The 24,630-nt window shown below is 40.4% G+C and overlaps 1 protein-coding gene across 1 annotated transcript in view; it reads right to left on the bottom strand.

The window, feature by feature from the left end:
• Positions 1-469: 469 nt before the first annotated feature.
• The window catches only part of LOC149297756 (myotubularin-related protein 10-B-like), a 32,207-nt gene continuing 8,046 nt past the window's right edge, over positions 470-24,630 (bottom strand). Inside the window, exons 3-16 of the mRNA XM_089488206.1 lie at positions 21,116-21,252; positions 20,833-20,905; positions 18,591-18,733; positions 15,510-15,600; positions 14,018-14,177; positions 12,167-12,254; positions 11,866-11,954; positions 10,960-11,090; positions 7,234-7,303; positions 6,788-6,858; positions 3,361-3,530; positions 2,742-2,912; positions 1,732-1,914; positions 470-1,072 (exon numbers count right to left, since the gene is read on the bottom strand). Of these exons, the coding sequence (XP_089344332.1) occupies positions 470-1,072; positions 1,732-1,914; positions 2,742-2,912; positions 3,361-3,530; positions 6,788-6,858; positions 7,234-7,303; positions 10,960-11,090; positions 11,866-11,954; positions 12,167-12,254; positions 14,018-14,177; positions 15,510-15,600; positions 18,591-18,733; positions 20,833-20,905; positions 21,116-21,252 (2,180 nt within the window). The remainder of the gene's footprint in view (positions 1,073-1,731; positions 1,915-2,741; positions 2,913-3,360; positions 3,531-6,787; positions 6,859-7,233; positions 7,304-10,959; positions 11,091-11,865; positions 11,955-12,166; positions 12,255-14,017; positions 14,178-15,509; positions 15,601-18,590; positions 18,734-20,832; positions 20,906-21,115; positions 21,253-24,630) is intronic.

The following is a 24,630-nucleotide window of genomic DNA, read 5'->3' as shown; positions in this document are numbered from 1 at the left end:
GACATTACTGTGCCAACGGGCAAAGCAGCGACGGTGCTGTCCCACACAGCCCTGAAGGGCTCAGCCGTATGGGGTGACATAAGCTAAACACGGGTTAAATTAACTCGCACATTTTACTAAAACAGCTTTGCGTCCATAAATTAAGAAAAAAAGTTGAATCTCATGAAACGGCTAGGAAGATTAAATGGTATTCCGATGGGACAACACATATAACCCTTGAATGTCACAGGGGTACTTCATAAAGACTTTCTAAATTGAGGCTGCAACAGTAACGTCTCCACGTTCCAAGAACATGACCTCCCTTTTCGTAGTAACACAATTGTTATGCGTAAAGAAATAGTCAATGTGCAAAAAAAAATAAAAATAAAAAAGGGGGACAGGGAGGTCAGTGTATAGCTAAAAATTCAACAAAAACAAAAAATACGAAGCATCGTTAATAAAACATAACAGCTTCCAGCAGCTCCACAATTCAGTCCTCGTTTGCAAGTGTTTCGGTGGACAGCCATATTTTGGCACCGTTTAAAAACTTGCTTATAGGTGTACCCATTATACTTCGGCGGCATAAGTTTCCGACCGGTGAGAAAGGGAAGGATGAGGAGAGGAAGTCCGCGCTCTCATAGTTACCATTTAACTCATCTGCCCTAAAGAACATATGACTTTGTTCCGATTCGGGGGAAGTGGCTTTAGACAAGGGATAGCTTCTGTACTGCCGAAGTCTTGTTTGAAGCGTTTCAATTTCATCTGCAAGCATGGATATTTTATGAAAAGCTGTAATAAATCCTCCCTGGTTAATTTGGGCCTCAGGAATCCAGCGCAGGTAGCAGAGTTTCCAGAGTTTTACGTGTGGCCCGTCCAGGCGTGGAAGGATGACTCCATGCAGGTCCGTGGTCTTGGAGAAACAGTCTCGGAGATACTGTTCTAAGCCATTATTTTGGGTGCCTGGTATCTGCTGAACAGATTCCGGCCTTAGCTTTAGTATCAGGGAGTTCCGTCGGGGCATGAGCTCCGGCTGCGCGATAATCCCATTTTTCAAAGATGGCGGCACGCCACGCAATGTAGAACTGTAGTTTTTCTGTGTAGAAAACACAACTGGATTTGAGTTTGCAAACAATTGTTTACGATGAAACACATTTTGAAAAATGAATACATAAATTAAGTGCTTTATTACTTTTTTTTTTTTTTCCCACAAACATACCATGGTACAAAGAACGGATTTCCGCAGCGTTTACAAACAGATTTCACACTGCACAGAACTGTAAAGGTTTTTTTTGAGGGGTAGGGATTAATCTAAACATTTTTGGCACAGGGAAGGTAACAGACACCCTCCAGCTGTTGAGTACAATATGGCAGTTACGTGTCAAACAAAAGCTAGAACACTGTAATGGCCCATCCCTGGATTATATGGAAAAACTCTCTCTTTTGTAGAAGAGAGCATTGCCTTATATTGCTGCTTAACATGGTGTTTCAGATGGAACTGTATTTTCAGTCTGGGTTTTTAAGCTTTAAGACCAATGGTGCACAACTCCAGGCCTTAAGTGTCCCAAACAGGCCAGGAATTGCGTACCGTTGCCCGATTTATTTATTTAATTGAGATTCCTGTGGTCACAAACTGTGGCCCTGGATGACAGGAGTTGTGTATCATTGTAAGTCCATTTACTTCAAAATACTTTCCTAGGTATATTTTACATATGCCCCCCCCATACAAAACAGCCAACCATGTACTAATATTACCTTTGACCTCTTAAAAGACTTGGCCACCCCATTCTGTATGCAGGGCACGCTCTTTCCAATGTAAAAGGGGTTGTTAAACAGAGCCCGATCTTTAGCCGAAAACTGCAGCGACCAGTTCCATACCGGAGGAAACTTCAGGCCTTTCTCATCTCCCAACTGTATATTCTTAGCAATAGCAAACTCCTACCAGATAAAAGTGCAGGAGGAAAACAGCAGAAATTAACATAGAAACTGCCTCATCGTCACATGGCGGAATCAAACCAAATTTTACATGGAATACAAATACAATATTATATTAAGAATTAAGAAGAACTACAACTGCAGGACATGATTTAAATGCCCCATATTTCAGCATACATGTAACAGAGAAACATATATGTAACATACATACTTGTTATATAGAACAAATTATATTTTTTGATTCTGTGGTAAACCTAAATCAGAAGCAGAGCACTAAGGTCAAAATAGTCTCCAATTGTAACAATGCAAGTTGATGTGGCTAACCCAAGTCCGCCTTTTGACATGTACCGTATTTGCTCGATTATAAGACAAGGTTTTTTCAGAGCAAATGCTCTCAAAAATACCCCTCGTCTTATAATCAGACCTCAAATAGAGGTCTGACTATGAGACCGATCCAGATCCCCCGCAGCGCTGCAGGGGACCTGGATCCTCCTGTCTTATGCCCTCCATTTAACCCTCCCTCCCCAAAACTTACTGGTGCTTCTGACTCCCTGGTGTGTAGTCGGGGCAGCGTGTAGACAACTTCTGCTGCAGCCAGAAGGAGGTGCGGTTAGCAGCGGGGGTTGTCTGCGTCCATCGCGCAGATCTTCCCCGGCTATCAGAGAAGAGAGTTCCCCGTACCGGTTCGGGGAATTCTCTCTGACAGCCGGAGGGTGTATGCGCGATGGACGCAGAGAACCCCCGCTGCTAACGGCACCTCCTTCCGGCATTCCAGACAACTGACATGCAGCGCATGAACCCTTTGCTTTCTCATGGAAGCATGTACTCACAGTGCTTTGCTGAACACGTTGATGGGGAGAGTTGAACAAGAAGGTTCCAAACAGGGATACTCTGGTGCTGTCGTGTAACACCGTTAAGTAGGTCTCCGTGAACTGGAAAGCCGCAGGGTATTGCTCCAGCAGCTGCCACACACAGTCCAGGAATAGCACGAACAGGGGGCACTTGGGGAATAAAACAAATGAAACAGATGTGTCGTTACTCCATCTACTATGTGCAGTACTATGTGCTTCCCTTTTACCAAGTATTATGCACTCTCCGTGACAGTAGAGCTCAATAATCCATACATTTATATATTTACTACAGTATAAATAAGAGCCGCCAGTCAAATTCTTTAAACAGGGCTGGCCCACCATGACCCTTAATGGACCAGTACTGTCTGGAAGTTGGGTACTCAGTGGGGTCACCTAATACATTATGGAACTCTGAAGTAGCAACGATTAAAGGTATTTGTGCAAGCTAAAAAAGTGTTTGCAAACTATATGTAAATTACATGGGGGGGGGGCGTTATTGTACCTGCCATCCTGGGGCAAAAAAAATGTGAGTCCTCCTCCAGAATTAATCCAGATCACTCTGATCACAGGATCCACCAAACATAAAGTGGTGCTTTACCTCTTTATCAGATTTCTTCAAGTGGTTGCACCGATCCAAGAAGGGATAACCAGCCATGACCCACTCCTTCTGTATCAGACTCTGAAATCCAACAATTGTCCGGAAATAAGGATCCAACATTAGCTGAACGAGAGAGGCCACCAGACAGCTGAGATCCCGGCCTTCCTCCTCTAGAAGCAGACACAGTAACCTTTGGTGAGAAGTTGTGGCGCTCTGACCGGTTTATAATGTACCTTGTGCCCTTCTACTTGCACATCTCCCCCTAAAATTCTTTTGCATTGGAAACTTTGCTCATTTTAAATTCACAGCAGTTTTTTATGTGCCTGTGTTGACATTATTTACTAGTACAGCAGTTACTAATACAGCAGTCATAAAATTTCACTTTATTTCCCCCAGAGTTCATAATGATCAGATTTCTAACATGGAACTCCCTAAATACATCCTACAGTATACACAGTCCAGGCTGTCCAACACATTAACATGGATACCGCATACCATTGTGCTGCCTAATGCATACAGATTACTGATATAATACAAAATACTCTATAAATCTTTTCAGCATTGATAAGCCTCGCCTGGGTGATCAACATGGTTCATTCTGCACTACGAAACACCTATGTTGGCACTGGAGTATCATGGATGGGTTCTGCCCTTGGCCTCACCCGCCACTTAGTTCTTGGGCAATGGTACTCTTCTGAGAACTGGAATATGATGTCATAACCCAATGCACTGCATTGTAAAGACGCACAGTGTGGAGGCAGATAAATATGGAGCTTGTACTGGCTAAGCTCAGTGCTCCATAGTACCTATGGACCGGGAGGGAGATCGTTGATCTCTTCAACTGGCCCATGGTGCAGTGGCACACAGTGGAGCCCCTCAGTTATGTGGAAGAGGGGATGCTGCCCACGGGCAAGGGCTAAGCTGGCCCTGCATATAATGCAGAAATTAATCTATAACGACAAATTACACAAGGTCAGCCAAGCTCTTCCTGCAGCAGAAGCTCACCAGGATAGGCCATTCATAATGCATAGTAAAATCAGGGAATTCAACCCACAACTCTCCCATCTTCTCTGCCTTTAGCGACTAGACCCATGCCTGTTGCAATCATTGAGGGATTTCACTTAGCAAGAATTTGGGGATTTAAAGATTTATCAGCATTAAAGTGCCTGTCACACAGTAATATGTTGTGTGGCCTGTATTTTGGCAAGTTATTTCATAATGTGACATTTATGCAGGGTTTTGGGGCTAGAAACTGCATTTCAGTTTCACTTCCTCCTCCAGAGTACCATGACAGGATAAGGAAGCTTCTGTTCTGCCTCAACAAGGGGGTAACAGTTCATAGCTTCCAAAACGGCTCATAAAACCTAACTCCATGGTTACAGGGACAAAAGTAATGTGATATGGTCAAATATTTTGAAATGAAAATAAAAGTACGACTATTACAGTTTTTTAACACCAAGGAGGTTTTTTTTAGATGTTGATATATGGGTAAGCAGAAAACTTGACAGGGCTGCTTTTATGCCATGTACTGTATGCGAGAATATACGAGATGGCATTAAAATGTAGCAAGATCTACATAAAACCTGCTAGCAAACAAAATCTTATGCAGTTGGAATATGGAAAGGAGGGGTGATTATTGAAAATTATATATATATTTATTTTTTTTCTGGTCTACAAATTTCTAGATTTATTTATTGGTATATGTTACCATAACTTAGAACTTGTTAAGTGCGCTGAAAGCCCAAAGAGTCTATAGTCCTATTACTGTCCCTGTCTCAGATTCACAACGTACATTGGACATTTTTGGAGCTTCAATGAATTACAAAGAAGAGCTGGAAAGTTTGTTTAAAACAGAACAGGAACATAAAGGCTCATAAGAAACCGGAGCGATCCACGCATTCCCAACATTTTAGGCAGTGAAAAAAAAAGACAATCAACCAACATCGACCATATTTTGAGGATGGCTTCAATTAAAGAGTGTAAGGAAGACACCAGGAACCAATCTCCTAATAACAGAGTAATTCTAGGCTGAGCCAGAATACAAAATATACATAATCTGGCACAAAAAAGCATTAAGCATTACAGGTAAAGTCCTTAGGCAACAAGTCACGACACACAGTTGTTTACTATATAATTAAAACACAAGAACACAAGCCTTTTTATGTATATATGAACTGCTTTTGGGCCAGGAATGGCAATATACAGTATATGTACAATGTTGTAAAACCATGCTGGTGCTACTGCTTACATTACAAAACACACAGGCATCTGTCAGATATATGGAATTAGAAAATAAAGAATTAAAGGTTAAACAAAATATACATAGTAAGCGTAAAAGACATCTGGAATGTAATTATCTGGCAATTTTCACTAAAATAGTAAGGTTCTGACTCAACAGCTGGACAAGCCCCTCGATGGAATTGACTTGGCAAGTGCAAGGAATGAGTCACAAAGGTTATTCTAGCAACATGTCAGAGGGAAATCCGTCCATTAGAAGCAGACAGAGCAAAATTCCCTCTTGCAATCATTTAGGAGCCTAGATTTTACTTAACCTGCCATCACTTTGTTCACGGAAGCGGAAAAATAGTCATGTCCCATTAGCAGAATGATCATTAAAAAGGAAAAAAATGTTAGGCTGTCTTCTTATTAAATGGACACCGGCCTTAGCCCAACTTTTATTTCGCTTTGGAGGTAAAGAAAGCATTTTAAAGTTACTCCATTAAACTGACCAGAGATATTAATGAAATTATATTTTGAATTACGAGTTATAGACACGTGTGTATGGGAGAAAACACGAGGAGGATTTCATAAATGATCAATGTGTTAAACAGCACGCTCAAGATATCATCATGGATCTAGAGCTAGATGAGCCATTTGTGTACGAAGCTTAGTCAGGGCCGGCCCAAGACAAAATGCCGCCTGGGGCGAAGTTTAAAATGCCGCCCCCCACCCCCCATTATCTACCCTTCCTCTGCCGCCCCCCCCATTATCTACCCTTCCTTTCCCTCCCTCCCTATTATCTACCCTTACTCTCCCTCCCTCTTATCCACCCTATCCCCCCCCTTGTACTTACCTTTCAGCAGTCCTGCGGCGAGTCTCCCTGCCAGCTTGTAATGCTGAGCGGCGGAAATTATGTCATCTTCCGGCGCTCAGCATTACAAGCCGGCACCAAGACCGAGCTAGAGGGCTCACAGAGGAGAGAGAGAGAGAGAGGGGCGCCGAGCAGGTACTGACAACTTGGTAAGTGAAAACCACTCGGCGCCCCTCTCTCTTCTGCTTTAAAAATAAAAAATAAAAAAATAAAGGGCTTGGGGCGGCTCCATTGTCGGGCCGGCCCTGAACTTAGTCTGTGTATGCCATTTTTCAGCCACTGCATAAGCCTCACTTAGGGATGGACTATACCTCACGGAAACTGGATTGTAATTACCTTGTAAGACAACAGACCGACGTTTGGAATCCAAGATGTAAACCAGTTCAGTGGCTTGCCTCAGAAATACCCTATGAAGGGGAGGACAGGAAATGATTATCCTTGCAGCTACCTTTATGCACATGTCAAACAGTGAAACCTTTCATGCGAAAGGGAAAAACTACTTAGATACCACTTCTCCATTTCCTCTTTAACTCAATTAACCTGTTTTTACGCTCTCAAAAACAGAACCATGATGACAATTAGGACATCTCCCAGCCATTGATCAGGACATCAGCCCGAACTATCTCCTCCCACCATTGATGATTAGCAGGCCATATTTATTGATGGTTACACACCGTTAAGCCACAATCCATAAAATCCAATGTATACTCAGGACTTTTCAAAAAGGCCTAAGAAAATAACTAGGCTCACGCTGAGCAATACAAGTGCAATACAATGTATACCTGAGAAACTCCAGCCACCGTGTGTTTTCAAGGGATGAAAGCCACTTTTCATCCGTTTCATCAAATGCTTCTACAAGAATGAAATAAAAGTCATAACATGGAACCATTAGTATGAACCGACAATAAATCAAGTTGCAAATATACACATATCTAAGAATTATCATACTCTATTCTATCAGTCTATAGGGGAACCATTTCTGCAGCGCACACAAGTGTGACATGTTAGTTGTACCTGTTTAGTGGAGTTCGGTCGAGTTCAGTAGCAATCTTATCATAAATGGAAAGCGCGATTGAAAAATACTAAAAATTGGGAAGGAGACATGCGACAATGGACTGTCTATACACTCAGATGTACAGCTCTATTGTTGATTCATAAAGTATATAGTAAACTTACGAAATGTCTTCCTAGTCTTTCACTTTAAAAGACGTTTAGTGTAATTATTGTATGTTTGTGTATATGTAAAAAATTTTATTTGATTAGTTGTGTTGGCCTTCAAAAGTCTTCACCGTTTCCTTTAAGGACCAAAATACTTCACTTGATTCCTACTTAGAATTTTGCCTTTATTTTTTAACAAACCGTACATAACACAAATGCCTCTGAATCAAAACTGACCACACACACACACACACACACACACTGATAAATGAGTGGAAAAATAAACTATAATTGAGATCATGCATAAGACAGACCATGTGGTTCTTGGCAACAATTATAATTTCTGTCTGAACGCTGTCATCTCATAAGCAGAACACAACACATAGCTAACCAACCGAGAGGATGGTAGATAAATGGAACAGTGATAGAGGCTAATACAGTGAGGGTATTTAAACACACATGGGATAGGCTACACTGAATCTAAGACAAGACAAAGGACTGATTAAGCTTTGAGTCTTTACATAAAAGTATTGCTGTATCAGTGACACCGGTGTGATTATTTTCCTGGCAACACACAGTGAGGAACTTAATCTTCCTCGTTGGGGTTGATTAGATCAGCAGAACGGGGATTTTTTTTTGCCAAATTATACCCAGAAAGATGAACACAAGCCTTCCTTCAGTTCAAACACTGCAAAAAGCTCAGTTCCGATTAACTTGTACACCTATTATGACTAAAAGCAGGATCTATCACTTATACACTTCCTACAGAAGGACCTGGGGAGGTGTGGTGCTTGTAGCTGCACTATACATATTTACAAACACAGGACATGCCGATGATCGTTTCCAGCCTGCAGCATTCTCCAGGCTTACTTATTACAAAGAATACGCTTGTCCAGTCTTTAATGCAATGTGTGGGGTTTGACCGCTTTGCCCAGGGATATGGCAGTCATGTTCTAGCCACTCAGCACATTGCTGTGCAAACACATCATGTTGAACAATTTTGTCGCCCAAACCAGATAAAGAGAGATGAGATAAATAATCCAGTGAGATCTAATCAGCCAGAAAATGTCATGATGGTTTCCACGCAGAAAACAAACACTAACTAACTTGTGATCAACATCTCTCTGCTGCTGAATTAGAGGCAGTTGAAGATCTAAAAAAGAACTGATCTCTCATAAGACTCCATTTTGCTAGATGCCCTGTTACCCTGAATCTGGGGCGGTGCAGTCCTAACTCAGAGGCCACCATTAGTATGATCAATTGATGAGGATGCTAAAACTGTATATTCACTTTATTAGGTACACCTGTTCAATTTTAGTTAACACAAATAGCTAATCAGCCAATCACATGGCAGCAACTCAATGCATTTAGGCATGCAGACGTGATCAAGACAACTTGCTGAAGTTCAAACTGAGCATCAGAATGGGGAAGAAAGGGGATTTAATTGAGTTTGAATGTGGCATGGTTATTGGTGCCAGACGGGCTGGTCTGAGTATTTCAGAAATTGCCGATCTACTGGGATTTTCACGCACAACCATCTCTAGGGTTTACCAAAAACAGAAAATATCCAGTGAGCGGCAGTCGCGTGGATGAAATTGCCTTGTTGATGTCAGAGGAGAATGGGCAGACTGGTTCGAGATGACAGAAAGGTAACAGTAAGTTAAGTAATCACTCGTTACAAAAAAGGTATGCAGAATACCATCTCTAAACGCACAACACATCGAACCTTGAAGCAGTTGGGCTACAGCAGCAGAAGACCACACCGGGTGCCAGTCCCGTCAGCTAAAAACAGGTAAATGAGGCTACAAGTCGCACAGGCTCACCAAAATTGGACAATGGGAGACTGGAAGAACGTTGCCTGGTCTGACGAGTCTCGATTCCAGCTGCGACATTCAGATGGCAGGGTCGGACTTTGACGTAAGCATGAAAGCATGGATCCATCCTGCCTTGTATCAATGGTTCAGGCTGGTGGTGGCGGTGTAATGGTGTGGGGGACATTTTCTTGGGAAGCTTTGGGCCCCTGAGTATCGTTGCTCAATACCTTTATGACCACAGTGTACCCATCTTCTGATGGCTACTTCCAGCAGGATAATTCATCATGTCACAAAGCTCATGTGATCTCAAACCGGTTTCTTGAACATGACTCATTCACTGTACTCCATTGGCATCCACAGCCACCAGATCTCATTCCAGCACCGTGTAGAAAGTATGAAGGCAGTTCTGAAGGCAAAAGGGGGTCCAATCCAGCACTAGCAACGTGAACCTAATAAAGTGGCTAGTGAGTGTATATAGCAGGGGCGTCCAACCTGCGGCCCTCCAGCTGCTGCAGGACTACATCTCCCATAACGCTCTTTCGGCTAAGGGGCTGGGAGATGTAGTCCTGCAGCAGCTGGAGGGCCGCATGTTGGATGCCCCTGGTATATAGCAATTTATTTCCTCAGTGCATCTTAATAGGAGACCCCCGAGGTCCTAAAAGCTTATGGAACTACAACTTGTTGACCCAATAAAAGGAGTCAACTTAAATACTCAATTTCTCTTGGGATAACACAACAATAAAACATTTCTTATGAAGCTATGAGATCAAACCTCAAATTGCAGATACAGAAGTGTTTCAGTATTGGTTGATGGAGTATTCTTGGAGAGCAGTTTATTGAAAGCAATATAAGCATTGCATTTTTGTTTCCATTTAAACAGGCCAAGCATGTTAACATTTAGCATAAGCGGAGAACAAATGTTTATGTAACAGCAATGGGTCATAATATAAACAGGCCTTAAGGAATGTTCGCTAAAAGCAGGACAAAAATACATAGCAGCTGCCAAGTGGATTCCGACACTACCGACAGCCAAGAAACAGCTTGGGTGTCAGCTAGACGTCTTTGAATAATCACGATTTAGTTTATGCTTGCCATAAAAACGTCACTGTTTTCTGTAATTCTCTAAGACTACTAAAGTACCCTTGAGGGAATGGACTATTATATAGTGGGTAAATATAAAAAGTAGTAATGTGATGACTTCCAAGAGGCATGGCCCTAGTGAATGGCTCCAAATAATAAAAAACTATATTATATATCGGGGACAATCACGCAAAACGGCAAGGGGAATATTGCATCAACTAAACGTAATTACTCCTCAAGCCTATTAATATACCTTCAACCAGTGTAAGCAGTAACCGGCTTTGTGGCAGGAATTACTCTCCATGTATGGACATGCCACATACCACTGCATCCCATCATACTATCCTTTTCTTCTTCTTTCAAGTTTCAAACATATTATTAAGAAATGAAAAAAATACCCACATGGACACGTCATGCACTATATTTTAGCTAGTAAGATAATAATTCTGCCCTTACCATTCACACAGAGATGCTTAAGTTTGCTGAAGCCAGTTTGGATCTCCTGGATCCCAGGAAGATTATGGTCTAGATCACATTTGTAAACTTCACTCCGTAGAGGATGACTCCGGGTAATCCCATTGCACACCCTAAAACAGATAAACACATATATATATATACATACACACACACATATTTTATTTTATATTATGTGTGTGTGTGTGTGTGTGTGTGTGTGTGTGTATATATATGTATGTATGTATGTATGTATATATAGGAAAAAACAGTTAGCACACAAAGACCACAGTTCCATTTGGGAAAACAGTTCTAGGTATACTGTATACATGAGATGAGAACATACACTACACTCTCTGTAATCTTCATTGAAAGAGTGTTAAACTCTAACAACATCATGTATACAATCAAGTTACTGAATAAACCGCACGTAAATGATTAGCTGGGATAAACATGGTTTTAATAAATGTCAGTCTCAAGCTGGCAATACAAGCTTTATTCTTGGAACAAAGCCCATTACTTCCTATTCTAAGTTAAGGGCAGCTGCTGTACATTCTGCTGGGGAACATCTTCACTCTTATGGCGAAACGTGAAAAGAATATAGAGACACTATTTAGAGAGAAAATGTCTTCAAAAGGATTCCACACCAGTGTGTGAATTACAATTCTTTTCTGATGTCAAAGTTCATGTCAAATCTGCGGAGAATAAACTGCCGCTCTTTATGTATCTTTAGTTTGTAGAAAGCACTGTACAAAAAAAGTTTCAACATAAATGACCTGAGTTGACTTTTGTGGCTGATGAATAAGTCACATCAGGTCATTAATATTTAAATGTATTAACAGAATTCTCACATTAACTTTTATTCTGTTGGCAAGGAACGTGCAGATCCCCAGTGCCCAGAACATTTACCTTTGGTCAATTCTCCGTTGGTGTAACAGGTCTTTGATGCTGGCCATTCTAACCAGAGCGCTGCCATTGGGGTGGTTCCAGCACCACAGCTGTAAACACAAGCAAATACATATTAGTAAAAGGGTCCCGGGTAGTCAAAGCCCCTTCCCTACTCCCAGCAAACTACTTAATATATCAAAACGAATTAAAATAAGAAGCACACAAAGCCACCCAAATATGCGGCTGATTGGGGGATGAGGGATTTTTGGGTTCAAATCCAAGATCAGAAAGTGCACGCCTCGGCCGTTTAACGTATACTTACTGGCATGCGCCTTCCATAAAAATGATGTGAATACTGCTTTAAATCCAGATCCGCCAGAGAGGAGGGAACAACAAAGTATTCCGGCAGACTGCAAAGAGACAAGAGGAATCAACAAACCATTAACAAAGATCAACGCAGTCTTCAGTCCTAGAAATCCGGCACAATAAAATACAGAAACAGTTCTAAAGCTTCACTTGCGTCCCATCTACACGGCATGTACCGCAGCTCAACGTGGAGGCCGGAGATTAAAGCAGAATTTCTTCTTCAAAGCCAGAACCACTATGTTAAAACACCTCGCAAAATACCTCTTATCCGATCCCCAAAAGACAGACGTTAAACAGTTTGCGATGAATATCTGGGAATCTGTGCCACCTTAGAGAGTGGAGATTACCATAGAAGCACAAACCTATTTCAACATCAAGGGGAGGCATGTTGTGAATGTGTTATACAGATACACAATTTCAAAAGAACAATAAAACCACGCAATGCACAATTCTGTGGGGTTTATTCGCTAAACTGAGGTTAGATTTCATCTATGCATTTGAAAGGGTCATTTCTGTGCCAGAATTAGTGCCAGGGATGGCCATTCATAATACACAATAATAAAGTCAGTGGGATGGAATGTTTAGTCCTGCGCGTCTTTGGACATTTTACAAAACAAGCAGACTTTTGTATTTATTTCATATTCTTGAGACGTTTGACAACCTTGAATACGAGACATGCATAAAACAGCTAGTATAAAGTGTTGTTCTCTCCACCGTCACAAACAGATTGGGTCTGATTGTAGCCATATGGTCTATACATGTGAACCGAAAATAGAAATCCTTAAAACAGCTTAGCGATAATCTTCATTGTGATCCGAGCGTCTAGTGTTCACAGGGACAGCGACGTTAGCAGTAAGCCCAGCCACAGTCAGGGATGGTTATTCTCAGCAATGTGTTTATTCACAGCATTGTAATAACTTTGCTTTCCCGTAAAGCAGTTAACCGGGTGTAACGTTGATTTACAATGTGAAATGTCTATGGGGATGCAGCTTAAATTTACCAAACTAAAACAATAGGAATGAAAAGCATACAACCCGAAGGCTGGAACAAAGCAATGTATTACACCAATCTCGGCCCCGCGGACTCCTCGGCATGAACCTCACTACAATCAGATCATCCTCACCTCTTCTTTAACCTGCCTATTATACTATAAACTCACAGGAGCAGGGCCACCATCTCTCTCTCTCTCTAATGGAATATGTACGCTCATATAATTCATTTTGTATGCTACTTTGGTCTAGAATTGTGGCTTCTCTCCTCTACGAGCATCCTATCTACATTCAATGACTGTTCCAGAATTAAACAGCCAGTATGTGTTTATGTAGAGATTACTCCACAAGACAATTGCTACCATTTAAACCCTGTGCTTGTCAATTATGTTTAAATGTGATTCTATAGCTTTTAAAAATATGTTTTTTTTTTTAAATAGTTGCCATCACAACATTCACGTTTGCCAGTGAAAATTTGTACCCAAGTGTGATGCGCTCCTGGGAATTGACTAGTTAACTGCTGGGGCAGGTAGAAAGATGAATAAACTTTAATTGGAGTGTAAAACATTATCTATTTGCTTTGCACTTAAAATGTATACGACAAAATGACTTGTGTTATTTAATAAGCTGTTTATTAAACACTCGTTTCAAATTCTGCTAGAAAACCCAACGCCGAATAGGAACTGGAATCCACAAAGCAATTTTAATACAGTCCATTGGAATTATTAAGTGGCGTATCAGTAAAAAGAAAGCCGCAGCTTCACATTACGCTCCAAGAGAAATCCCAATGAATCCGCTTTCCCAACACACGTACGAACCATGTAGATATCATGTATCCTTCATTTACTGAGCAAACTCTCCAGTCAGAGGCTCCCGTCCGCTTGATTTCGCGATCCCAGTCGGAATAAGTTTCAAACAGAGGTGTTTTGGGCCCTGGGTCAACTCCTCCGCCAGGATCAATACCATTGGTTTTGTTGGCTTTAAAAATAACAAAAATAAAAAATTAAATACAAAAGAAAATTACGTTTTTGCATTATTATGGATTAAGAAAAGCTCTTTGATAGACTTCTGTTCAGGACGTTCCAGAATGGGAAGAGTAGAAAATGCCCCTTCACTTTCCTTTTTTATTATTTCTTTCTGTTTTATGTTTATATACTATTAAGGTGACATGAGACAAAATTATTCTTTTTGGGATCTGTGGATACTTAGATGTGTTATGTAGGTGTTCAACATATCAATGATAAGGCAAAAAAGTATCTGACTTTCTATAACTTTTATGGGCCCTTTATCATACTGCGCTATACAACAGAACAGCTCAGACTTAATCAACCAGCCTGACACTGACTAAATCTATAGAGTAATGGGCTTCATTATCATTTCCATAAAGAATCAGTCTAGTGTGGCGTTTGTGTTGGGAGCGTCATCCTAAATATCACATTGAACTTTTACAGTAGTAGCTCCCAGTTCTGCGGATAAAGTTAATCGGAACAAAATGAAATAAAACAACGTTTTCTCCAATCCTACAATACATCCCTGTATACAGCGCTGTACGTTGCTTTTCCGTGGTACTGTCCCATTAAGCAAGAGATGGTGACCACATATTGCACATATTAGTTTTATTGCTGCCTACAGCATGTAACGCAATTAAAAGGCCTTTGGAAGATAATTGGGCTAAGTAATTATGGAGTTTATACTTCCTGGATAGGAAAAATCTAATTACTAGTGAACCATTCAGAGGCTGAAAATGTCAAAGAACACATTGTGCATAAAATGGGCTATTGTACAAGGGCAACTGCAATGTCTGGAGAGCTGGGCTATGCCATGGGGAGAACGGTATGTCTGGTCGGGCGTGCTATTGCTTTGAGAACTGGGGTAATACATGTGAAGAGCTGTATTCACGGCAAGCTGGGCTATTGGACTACAAATGTATGCCCGTTGAGGTACACAATGATGAGAAATACACATACTTCTCTGGAGATCAAATACAATACGCACAATATTATGACAACGGCCCCATTTTTTCCCGGATTGGATTACAATGCTTGCGTGTGTTGAACGTACAAATGCTTCTAACACTTATCAGTCTCTCCGAAAGCAGTCCTTCGACTTCTCACCCCCCCCCTTCTGTCTCCAACTAAGCTCAGAAGATCAGAGACCTCTCCTCCTCCTGTACCAGTATGTATGGGTGTTCATGTCACTGTTAATATTTTGTTGGAATTCTATTCTCCCCCTAAAGTAATAGTGCTATGAAACGTGCTGGTGCTGTATAAATAAAAACATAATAATGGTAACAAGCACTTGGAAACTTACTTGGATTATGGTACGTTTTTGCAACATATTCAAAGGCGAAGAGCAGTTGAAGATCTGTTGGTTGTGAATAATGTGCCAATGCAAGGCATACCTGAGAAAAGTTTTATATTAAAAAATTAGAATACATTTGGTTGGAAACAATATTTTATTAGGACTTTACTAGTTTCTACAGTAGCTCCTGAACAATCAGGAGAGCAATGGGCAGTTTATATTCTAAAGATCCTCACTGATCATATTTAATAGAATTTATAGCAGACGTAGACAAATGATAGTCCTCAAACTGATGCTAAGCTTCAGACAGGCCAAAATCTGGTTATATATTATTGCGTCGGGAGCTATTTGGTTTCTACCTCACTCTATACCTGCATACCATCGCAATTTGCCACACCTACACAGAAAGGGAGATGGCAACATTATATCAAACTGGAAACCTAGAAGGCATCTCAGAAGCTGCCGAGTGGTCAGCAGAAGTTATACTATTTAATAATTACTGTAATACTGTTTGAGGGAAGAGGAGAGGAATAAAATGTGTGCTACTTGGCAACGTTCAGAAGCTCCCATTCTCTTTTATGCGTAAAAGGTCCCAGGGAGCCCCCTAAACAATGAATGCATATAAGTACTTTGTACCTTTATGGAGAAGATGCACCAGAACACCTCCCCTGTGGTCCAGGGACAAACGCCACTGACTGGCTGATCGAAGTAGCCAATCAGTGGCAGGATAGTGGTAATGCGGGTCTCAGACCTCCACAGAGCACAGCTGGGGAAGTAGGGAAAAGCACCAATACATATGGGGGGATTCAGCCTAACTTCCTTGTGCATCTGCAAGGAGGACGCTGCAAAATTGTAATGAGACTCTTCAGAGGTCACACGTATCAGGGTCTTGCCAGGGAACAGCTTGTTCCAGCTCCCGAATTATAGAACTTTGGAGGCTGTGTGAAATATTACAAGAACATGGCATAGGGTCTAGTAGTGGAAATACTTCATTCTACAGGCTGAAGATGGTCACGCTAGGTGCCAAATAATTATGGCAGTCACAATCTACTACAGCGGATGACTGACCACCCCTCCTACCCTCCCAAAAATAATTTAAATTCTCAATCCTAAATAAGAATGCATTATATGACATAAGTTAAACATTTTTTGTTGTTGTGTAGGTATGGAACCCATACTATTTCCTGTTAATTTATTTCCAGTGGTAAAGGAATATTGTAATTTGCTGTTATTTGAGTATTAAAACACATAATTTATTTAGCACTACATACGGACGAAATCCATATCTGGCCTTGGCTTCTTGCCACATGCAATCATTCCATACACCATTGTGCAGAAATCACTGTAACGGGCAGACTACAGCCAAACGGCATGAATTATTTTCCATATTAGTAAAAGCTGTTGATGGCAAATCGTTCCTGAGAATAACGGCCACCTGAGTAATTGCAAATTCGAGCCAGGCTGCAGTGATTCACGGCAGCAAAACCCTGGCTCTGATGATTTCAGGAAGTACTGATGACTAATTCTGTTGTTCACCCTTTCCTGACCTTCATTGCTTGGCAGGTTGGATTGTTTAAGACTTTATCATTTCTTTGCCAGATAAGCTCTTTTTTTTTTCTTTTCTTTTTTGCACAAATTCCAGGAGATGCATAAAGATTTTGTGAAATCTGTGAGAACGCCTTTATAACACCAGGAAACCACGTGCTTTCCATTACGGAAAAGAACTGGCATACAACGCTCTTTTTGCTCCTTCGCAATCATGGTTACAGGTGCTTATTGAAACACCGCACATCATTTATGCAAACCCACCAGATTTAACAAACACTTATTGTTAATTCAATAGAGTAACCGTAAGAGGTCACAACCAACACCCAGATGTCAGATGTTGGTAAATTACGGTGAAGGACACTGTCATGACTATAGAATTAGACACGCTTAAGAGCGTACCCTCTTAACTGACATTCTAGCCATCATTTGCACTTTTAATGCATTTGATAGCTTTGAGGTTCTTTTACATTTGAATGTTCCAGTGTGTGGGGAGATACTACAGAATCCCCCCCCATATGCATTTGCCATCCAGGAGAACGGTTCATCAACGCTCAGTTCCTGGGACGTGATCTACTTACTACCACTCAAATCCAGAGCTGGCTCCACAAATATTAGCACCTCGGAAGCAGGTAAGAATCATCGGACCACAGAGGAGGCAGGAGCTGCAGCTTCTCCTTAAGGCAAGTGCTTTCGCTTTAAAGAATGCATATAAAAGTACTCAAAGTACTTTAATACGCAATCTTCCTTGGTGAGGTTGTCTGGGACCTTAAACTGTCTCATTAACAGTCACAAAGTACATTAAGGATTAAAAGAAAAAAAGAAAAAAAAATCAAAAAGTTTTATTAATTATTTAGGAACCTGGAACCACAGACTGCAGGAAATCAACTTGTTGGGGGTTAAAATGATTGCAACACTTGTGTATTAAAGAAAGCTTGTCTCCAAAAAAAATATATATCTACGTAGAAGGTAATAGGCTCAAATAGATCTGTCGCTTTATGATCACGGAACGGAACATTTAATAAATTTGCCTACTTTAACTACGGAGGTTAGCAGTAACATATTACATTCTATGAACGTCAGCGTTAAAACGGATACATTTGTATTGTTTAAGCCGGTTGTGCGATCAGTTCCATTCACAAAACTCTTCCCTCACATTCCATTCCTAAAAAGTACGTCACTGCTATATAGTTCTAAAAGTTTCCTATAACTTTCCAAATTGGGATTAGCTCAAAAGAGTCAGGATGTACCAACTACCATTTCATTCTGTATACCTCACAAATAATCCCTATTATCCGAGGACATTAATCTCTTTCCTTTGGTCGCTAAAGTGTTTAAATTAAGAATCATTACACACGGATTGCCCTCTTCAGTAAAAACAGTGGATGTGTATAGCCATGCAGAAAAGGATTGAGAGAAAACATGCCCTGATAGGGAAGAACTACTTCTCTAGATTTAAAGCAGATTCCTAGTTTCTTCTGGGAAGTGTAAAAAAAATAAAAGATTAAAAAAAAAACAAAAAAAACCAAACAGATCCAGTTTTACCTTTTTTGCACTTTCTGGCCCCGCTTCATCAAAACGAAAGCGCAATATACGGAAATCCTTGCAATAAATAATTAACTCAGTGGGGTTGAATTTCAGTTTCTGGTTGGAAGAGAGTATTTTCTGCTTTCTCTTGGTGTCATTCACTGGAGAAAAAAAAAAATGAAAGTTACTACATTTCGCAAACTTGGTGAACCATTCATTAGATTTGCTCTCTTGTGTACTCATAAAGAACTTGGTGCACATCTGGCTTTGGTTAGTATTAAATAAGTACATGTTTCTTAAAAGAAAAAAAAGTTGGTGTTAATGATATTTACAACAAATTCTTATAAGATTCCATCTTAATAAGAAGCGACTTAAGTGCATCTCACACGTAGCACCGACAAATTCTGTAGGCACGTGCAGCAGGTGATTTGAAATAAAAGGCTTTGGTTACGAAAGCTAAAAGTTTAATAAAACAGAAGTGCGGTAGAGAGTAATATTATGCAGTAAAAGGGAATACTATACATTCTTCTGCTATTGTGCCAAAACATAACACATGCATCTGGCACACATACCGCACAGTACTGGTGGTATGTTAACCAATGATCAATACCGTATTTGCTTGAATATAAGACAAGGTTTTGCTCTGAAAAATCTTATATTCGAGGTCATCTTATAATCCGACCTCAAATAGAGGTCTGACCATAAGACTAAGATCCAGATCCCTCACAGCGCTGCAGGGGACCTAGATCCTACGCTCTGGCAACCTCCGACGCTGCCCGGCACTTGCACTGGGGCTTCTATGACTGAGGGCTGGCGTGACATGACCTTACAGTGCTCTGTCATAGAAGCCCCAGCGGAAATGCTGGGCAGCAGCGGGGGTTGTCTGCCCACATTGCAGCTGCCAGAGAGGAGGATCCCCCGCAGCGCAGCATGGACCATGTAACCATGCTCTGCCATCAGTGACCTAGGCTACCATCTATTAGCTCAACTGCCAACTAAGTTTTCCAAGGGAAGGTTAGAAGAAAGTGCTGGGAGATTTCCTCACTAAACCACTGATTGCCACCATCTAAAATGGTTAGAGGTTGACACCCTTACAATCTAAAAGGCAATTTTATGTCTGTTTGCCAGTTAACAAAAGAATATTCTACAATATGCGGACATATGCACAGATACACAACCAAAACATGATCATATACTTACTAAAATTTACCTTTCTTCTATATTTAATACTGACCAGAGATCATTTGCCTGTATAAAACTGTATAATTACCTGATGTACAGTAGCTTTTTACCTTTAATATATAAATAAGGCAAGAATAGTGGTTATTATGTCACTAATGCTACAAGTCATTTACAATGCTATGGCAACACTTCTATACATGGCAACAGAAGCCACTATAAGTTATACTACAGGCTATAGTCATACAAGGAGCTCCTGATCATGCACTGCTGGGTGTATCCACCTTGTGGAGTGGCGAATACCACCACAAACATCTATTAGGTAATCACTACCACTGCAGCTATTTACCACAAACCTCTATGATTCAGAAATATCCCTGACTGTTGATGTAACAGGTGGAGCCGTCTAGCTTGTGTAGACATTATATTTATAACTTCATTTCTTAATATTAAACCTCTACGCTAAATATTTTTGTTTTTAAGAGCTACATTTTTTATTTTAGAATAGAAGACAAATATTAGCTAAAACTTCTATATGTTCATATTTTAATAAAAAAAACATACATTTGAGTCCTGGTTCAACGTGATAGCTCAACTGATTTTGCCTTAAACTGGAGTGCTACGTGGTATGTGCAGAAAGCATATGCAAGAATGCCTTGTTTCAGTAGATGCAGCTGGGGACAGAAATCTAATTTTTCAACTTCAATAACTGAAGAATATATGCAATTTAAAAAAAGGCAATGGAGTCCAAGCATAATGGGCCCAATACGTATCTTACATTAAGAGGACAGGTGTAGGTATTTTAGCCCACAAACATAAGTTTATAGCAGATATCTTTTCATTTTGGTCATGCTTGTTGGCCACTCGTAGATTCAAATAAGTCACATCTAGAACGTGAAGAGGTGTAGACAGCAGAAGTGAAATAAGTCATCAGCGAAGCCGATAACAAAAAGTTTGTGATGCTGTTATTTGAAGGTAAAATAATAAAGGAAGTTCGAAGGAACAGTATTCCCAAAGCCATCCAGAACCAGTCTTATTGACAGACACATTTTAGTAGAAAGTGGCACTTTCGAATACATACCCACAACAATTTGCTCTATACATGTCAGTGGGACATCATGTTCCCCAAGAAGTAGATTTCTGTAGTTGAATTTCTGAAATAAAGGAGAAACAAATCAGTGAAATAATGGGCAAAAATAACCAAGAGGTACACATGAGCCTCCATTACATAGATATATAACATACAGACAAAAAAAATGTCAATAATAATCTTATGATTTATCTTTCCAACAGCTGCCTTGACATGTTTGCCAACGTTTGAGTGAAAAAAGTAAGGAGAAAATAGAAAAAAAAAAGGTCCAAACCTGGAAGGGCATGGGACTGTCTGTAATGAAGGAAATCTTGAAGTTGGTGCACACCAGTTTTCCCCATAGGTCATACAGGCTTGTGTCCGAGGCAATACATTTTCTGACAAAATTCACTTCGTTCACTACTATTTCACCTTCAGAGAAAAAAAGGGACCAAATTAAGCATACTAGAATCATACCAGAGTTTCAAGAGACACTCCAGGCATAATACGCACGGTTCCTTTTATGCGTGTTCTCCCATATGCATTCCCCCCCCCACATATACTATTTTCCTTAAACAGGTTGAACAATGTCGCTGCACGAGACAACGGGGCATCCCACTTACAACGTTTTGAATGTTTCTAATGGCCTTGGCAAATAAATAAAATACCTATAATAAAGAGGGAACACCAGCAATGTTGATACTACTGAGCTTTCTTAGTATGCTGCTACTATTGAAAAGTAGATTTCGTAACAGATCAAGCAGGTTATAGTCAGCATTTTTGAATACTCATTTCACATCAGTCTGCCATGAAATTGTATAAGCTATGGTAAATGTAACCCTCCTCCCATGTCATATTTTATGCACCAGTCAGAAAATGTTTCAAAATATCAAAAACACAATCATCATAAAGCTAAAACGAGCACCCAGTTAGGAAGACAAATTCGGGGACATGCCAAGAATCAATAAGCCATTATTCTAAAAGACAATTGTAAATAAATGTAATTCTGTTAAATGCAATAAGCCAAGTACATTGGGGTATTTAGATGTTATTACCATAAAGCCCTGGACATAATGTAATTAATGATAGTTAGGAACATTTACCTAAATTATAGGTTCTCAAATACCCATAGGCTGCTAAATAATAAACAAAATAGGCGATGAAGAAACAGAATTATGGGTCTTTTTTTATCTTTCTAGTTCATCACCGGTACAGTTTGTTCTGGTTACAACAAGCTGTCCCAGACACGGCCATAGCCAAAAAGTTCACATGACAACAAGGCCTGAAGCAATTCTAAGGAATCTCCATTAAACTGGCTCACAACAAAGAGATGTTTTGTGTTGTTTTTTTTTCCCTTTACAAAAATAAAAATCAGAGGAACATTTTGGCTTTATTTAACAATGTTGTTTGGGGGAAAGTAGCACATCAAGACATGCCACAGTAATTTCACCTTCTGGACAAGAGGGTAAGATACAGAAGCACCCAACATTCCAACAGCCACGGAAAGACATGTTTTAATGTGTGTGGTTATAGGTGTGGGACTTCACATATTTTTTGTTTGTTTTTGAGCATCAAAACAGTGATGCAGTGGTAATGTCACAGTGGGACCACACTCCCCACAAGGGGATATGCGGCCTCTTTCCCTTCCAACCCAAAGCAGGCTCTTCTAGGGTTCTCCTCAAAATGAGAACCCACTTGAGTCTTCAAAGTGGGTAGTGACCAAAAGGCACAAGGGATTAAGAAGCATTACAATGAATTATTTTGAAACATAATTGAATTTCCAAGCACGTTCCATTGTTCAATACACAATATAGTGGCTTTTAGTACTGTACATACATTCGTAGCTAACAAATGTTCTGAGCTCCCTGGGAACAGGGGAGAAGAGTGGGGCAGAGGGATCCCTATCCAAACAATATATATTTTTCTTTATTTTCTAAAAATATATATATTCTTTCCAGTTTGGACAAGTTTATTATATGTTGTGTTCTCAGGACAAGTAATGTTGCAGTAAACATAATATTAGGACTAAGTATGTATAAAATAACTACACAACATTTGAAAAACACCCACACAAGCGACAGAGATCTATGCTAGAGGTTCACTTGAGGAGTGGCACTTGCGCATGGCTTGCATATCTCTTTTGGTGCTGCCCTGCTGCAGGCTTTTGTCTAGGGGGACTGCTCTTCAAACTTGAAACCCAGAAACTTTAGAGCAATCTCACAATTGGCAATGCAGAAGTGCCTTTGTTAACCGAGGAGTAAAACCAGCCAGGTACCCCTAGTGGTGCCTGTAGCATCATTTAATCCTACTGGGGTGTAGGGATAAGGTCTTAAGGACTGTCCCTGTGGTCTTCCTTCTGTCTACCAGAACTCCGAGCGCAAGTCAAAATAGAAAATTAATCTTTCCTGTGGTGCCACCACTAACCCTGCAGGCAAGAAAAGCCCAAACTTCCATTCTGGCATTTAAACGGCTGTCAGGGTAACAGCACTCGAACCAAGGGGGAACCAGGGTGTTAAAGGCAGCCGGCTGTTGCAAAGAACACAACTTCTAGAGCCAGTTTTTTGTGATATACCCGATAGTAATACAACTATTGGTCATAGATGAAAACATGGAAAGAAACAGGTGTAAGAAGAGCCGCTTTATTGTGCAACAATGATAGCAACAAACTTCCTACTTGCCGGGGAAAAAAGGCCCTTATTTTTAAACCAAACATCTCCGAAACTATACAGAAAAACAAGGAAGATATAAGTTTCTTTACTAAGCGAGTACAAAGACAATTCAGGCTGTGTAGGTGGCAGTTCCTCTTTAATGACAAACAATGTTTTGTATTTCTTGTCAAAATATTCCTCTCAAATTCCTAGCTGCTTGGCAAAGCAAATGGCTGACACATGTATGGATTCTTAGTCATCCGAGTAACACTGTGCCAGCAACATTCCACTCCGTAAAAAGGTCCAGAAACACACGTTCCTTTGTCTGACCCTGGCTAACTGTGCAGCATCCTAGAACACAATAAATGATTCACTTGATTATGGGAGAATTAGATCACTATGTTACATCTCCATACACCTACTGGAAAAATAAATCCCGCAGAACTAGGAGGGTAGGAGACACATAAATGAAATACCCAGCACACCACTGTGGCTTGGACTTTAAATCAATTTATAGTGCTCCATTTTGCTATGACATCATAGGACATGACTTGTATAACCAAATGTAGTGCCAACCCCAAGAAGCCTGGGGGAAACCCACAAAACTTCACATTACTCATCCTGCATCCAAAGATGGAGAAGAAAAAAGGAAGACATCACTATGCACCCAACACTGGAGAATTTATTTCAGACATTTAACTAAAGTCCTCCACTATAAAAATGTGTCCAAGGCAGTCATTGAGCTACAAAGACAGGACTATATGAGTTATATTACCTTAATAAAAGCAAGAGAAAAAGGTTGAAGGCATACTTTTGGAAGCTTCAGATGTAGGGAGTCTTCACAAAAACAGGGTATGCCATACATTCTAGGTTAACCAGAAATCTACCCTCCAATCCATACTTGTCTCCTATGATCCTTGGTCACCACTTTGGCAGAGATAGGCTTGTCTTGTATCAAAGCAATCACTGTTCAATCTTGTAAGCTATAGAATAGCCTGAAATACATGAGCATCTTGATTGCCAGAGATACGAGTTTAGCAATTAGGTTTGCGTTCCAAACACGTGGCAAGTGCTGAAAAATCTAAATGACGACACTGGGTATGAAAGAATGTTATACTTTTCCCCATTATACTTAGAGGCAACCTAAGGTAAAGACAAGAGA

This window comes from Sceloporus occidentalis, unplaced genomic scaffold, assembly GCF_023333645.1.
Source record: "Sceloporus occidentalis isolate IW3139 unplaced genomic scaffold, rSceOcc1.0.p SCAF_37, whole genome shotgun sequence".
Lineage (NCBI taxonomy): Eukaryota > Metazoa > Chordata > Lepidosauria > Squamata > Phrynosomatidae > Sceloporus > Sceloporus occidentalis.
Note: the sequence above shows the minus strand (reverse complement) of the source record. Positions and strands in the feature narration are given on the sequence as shown.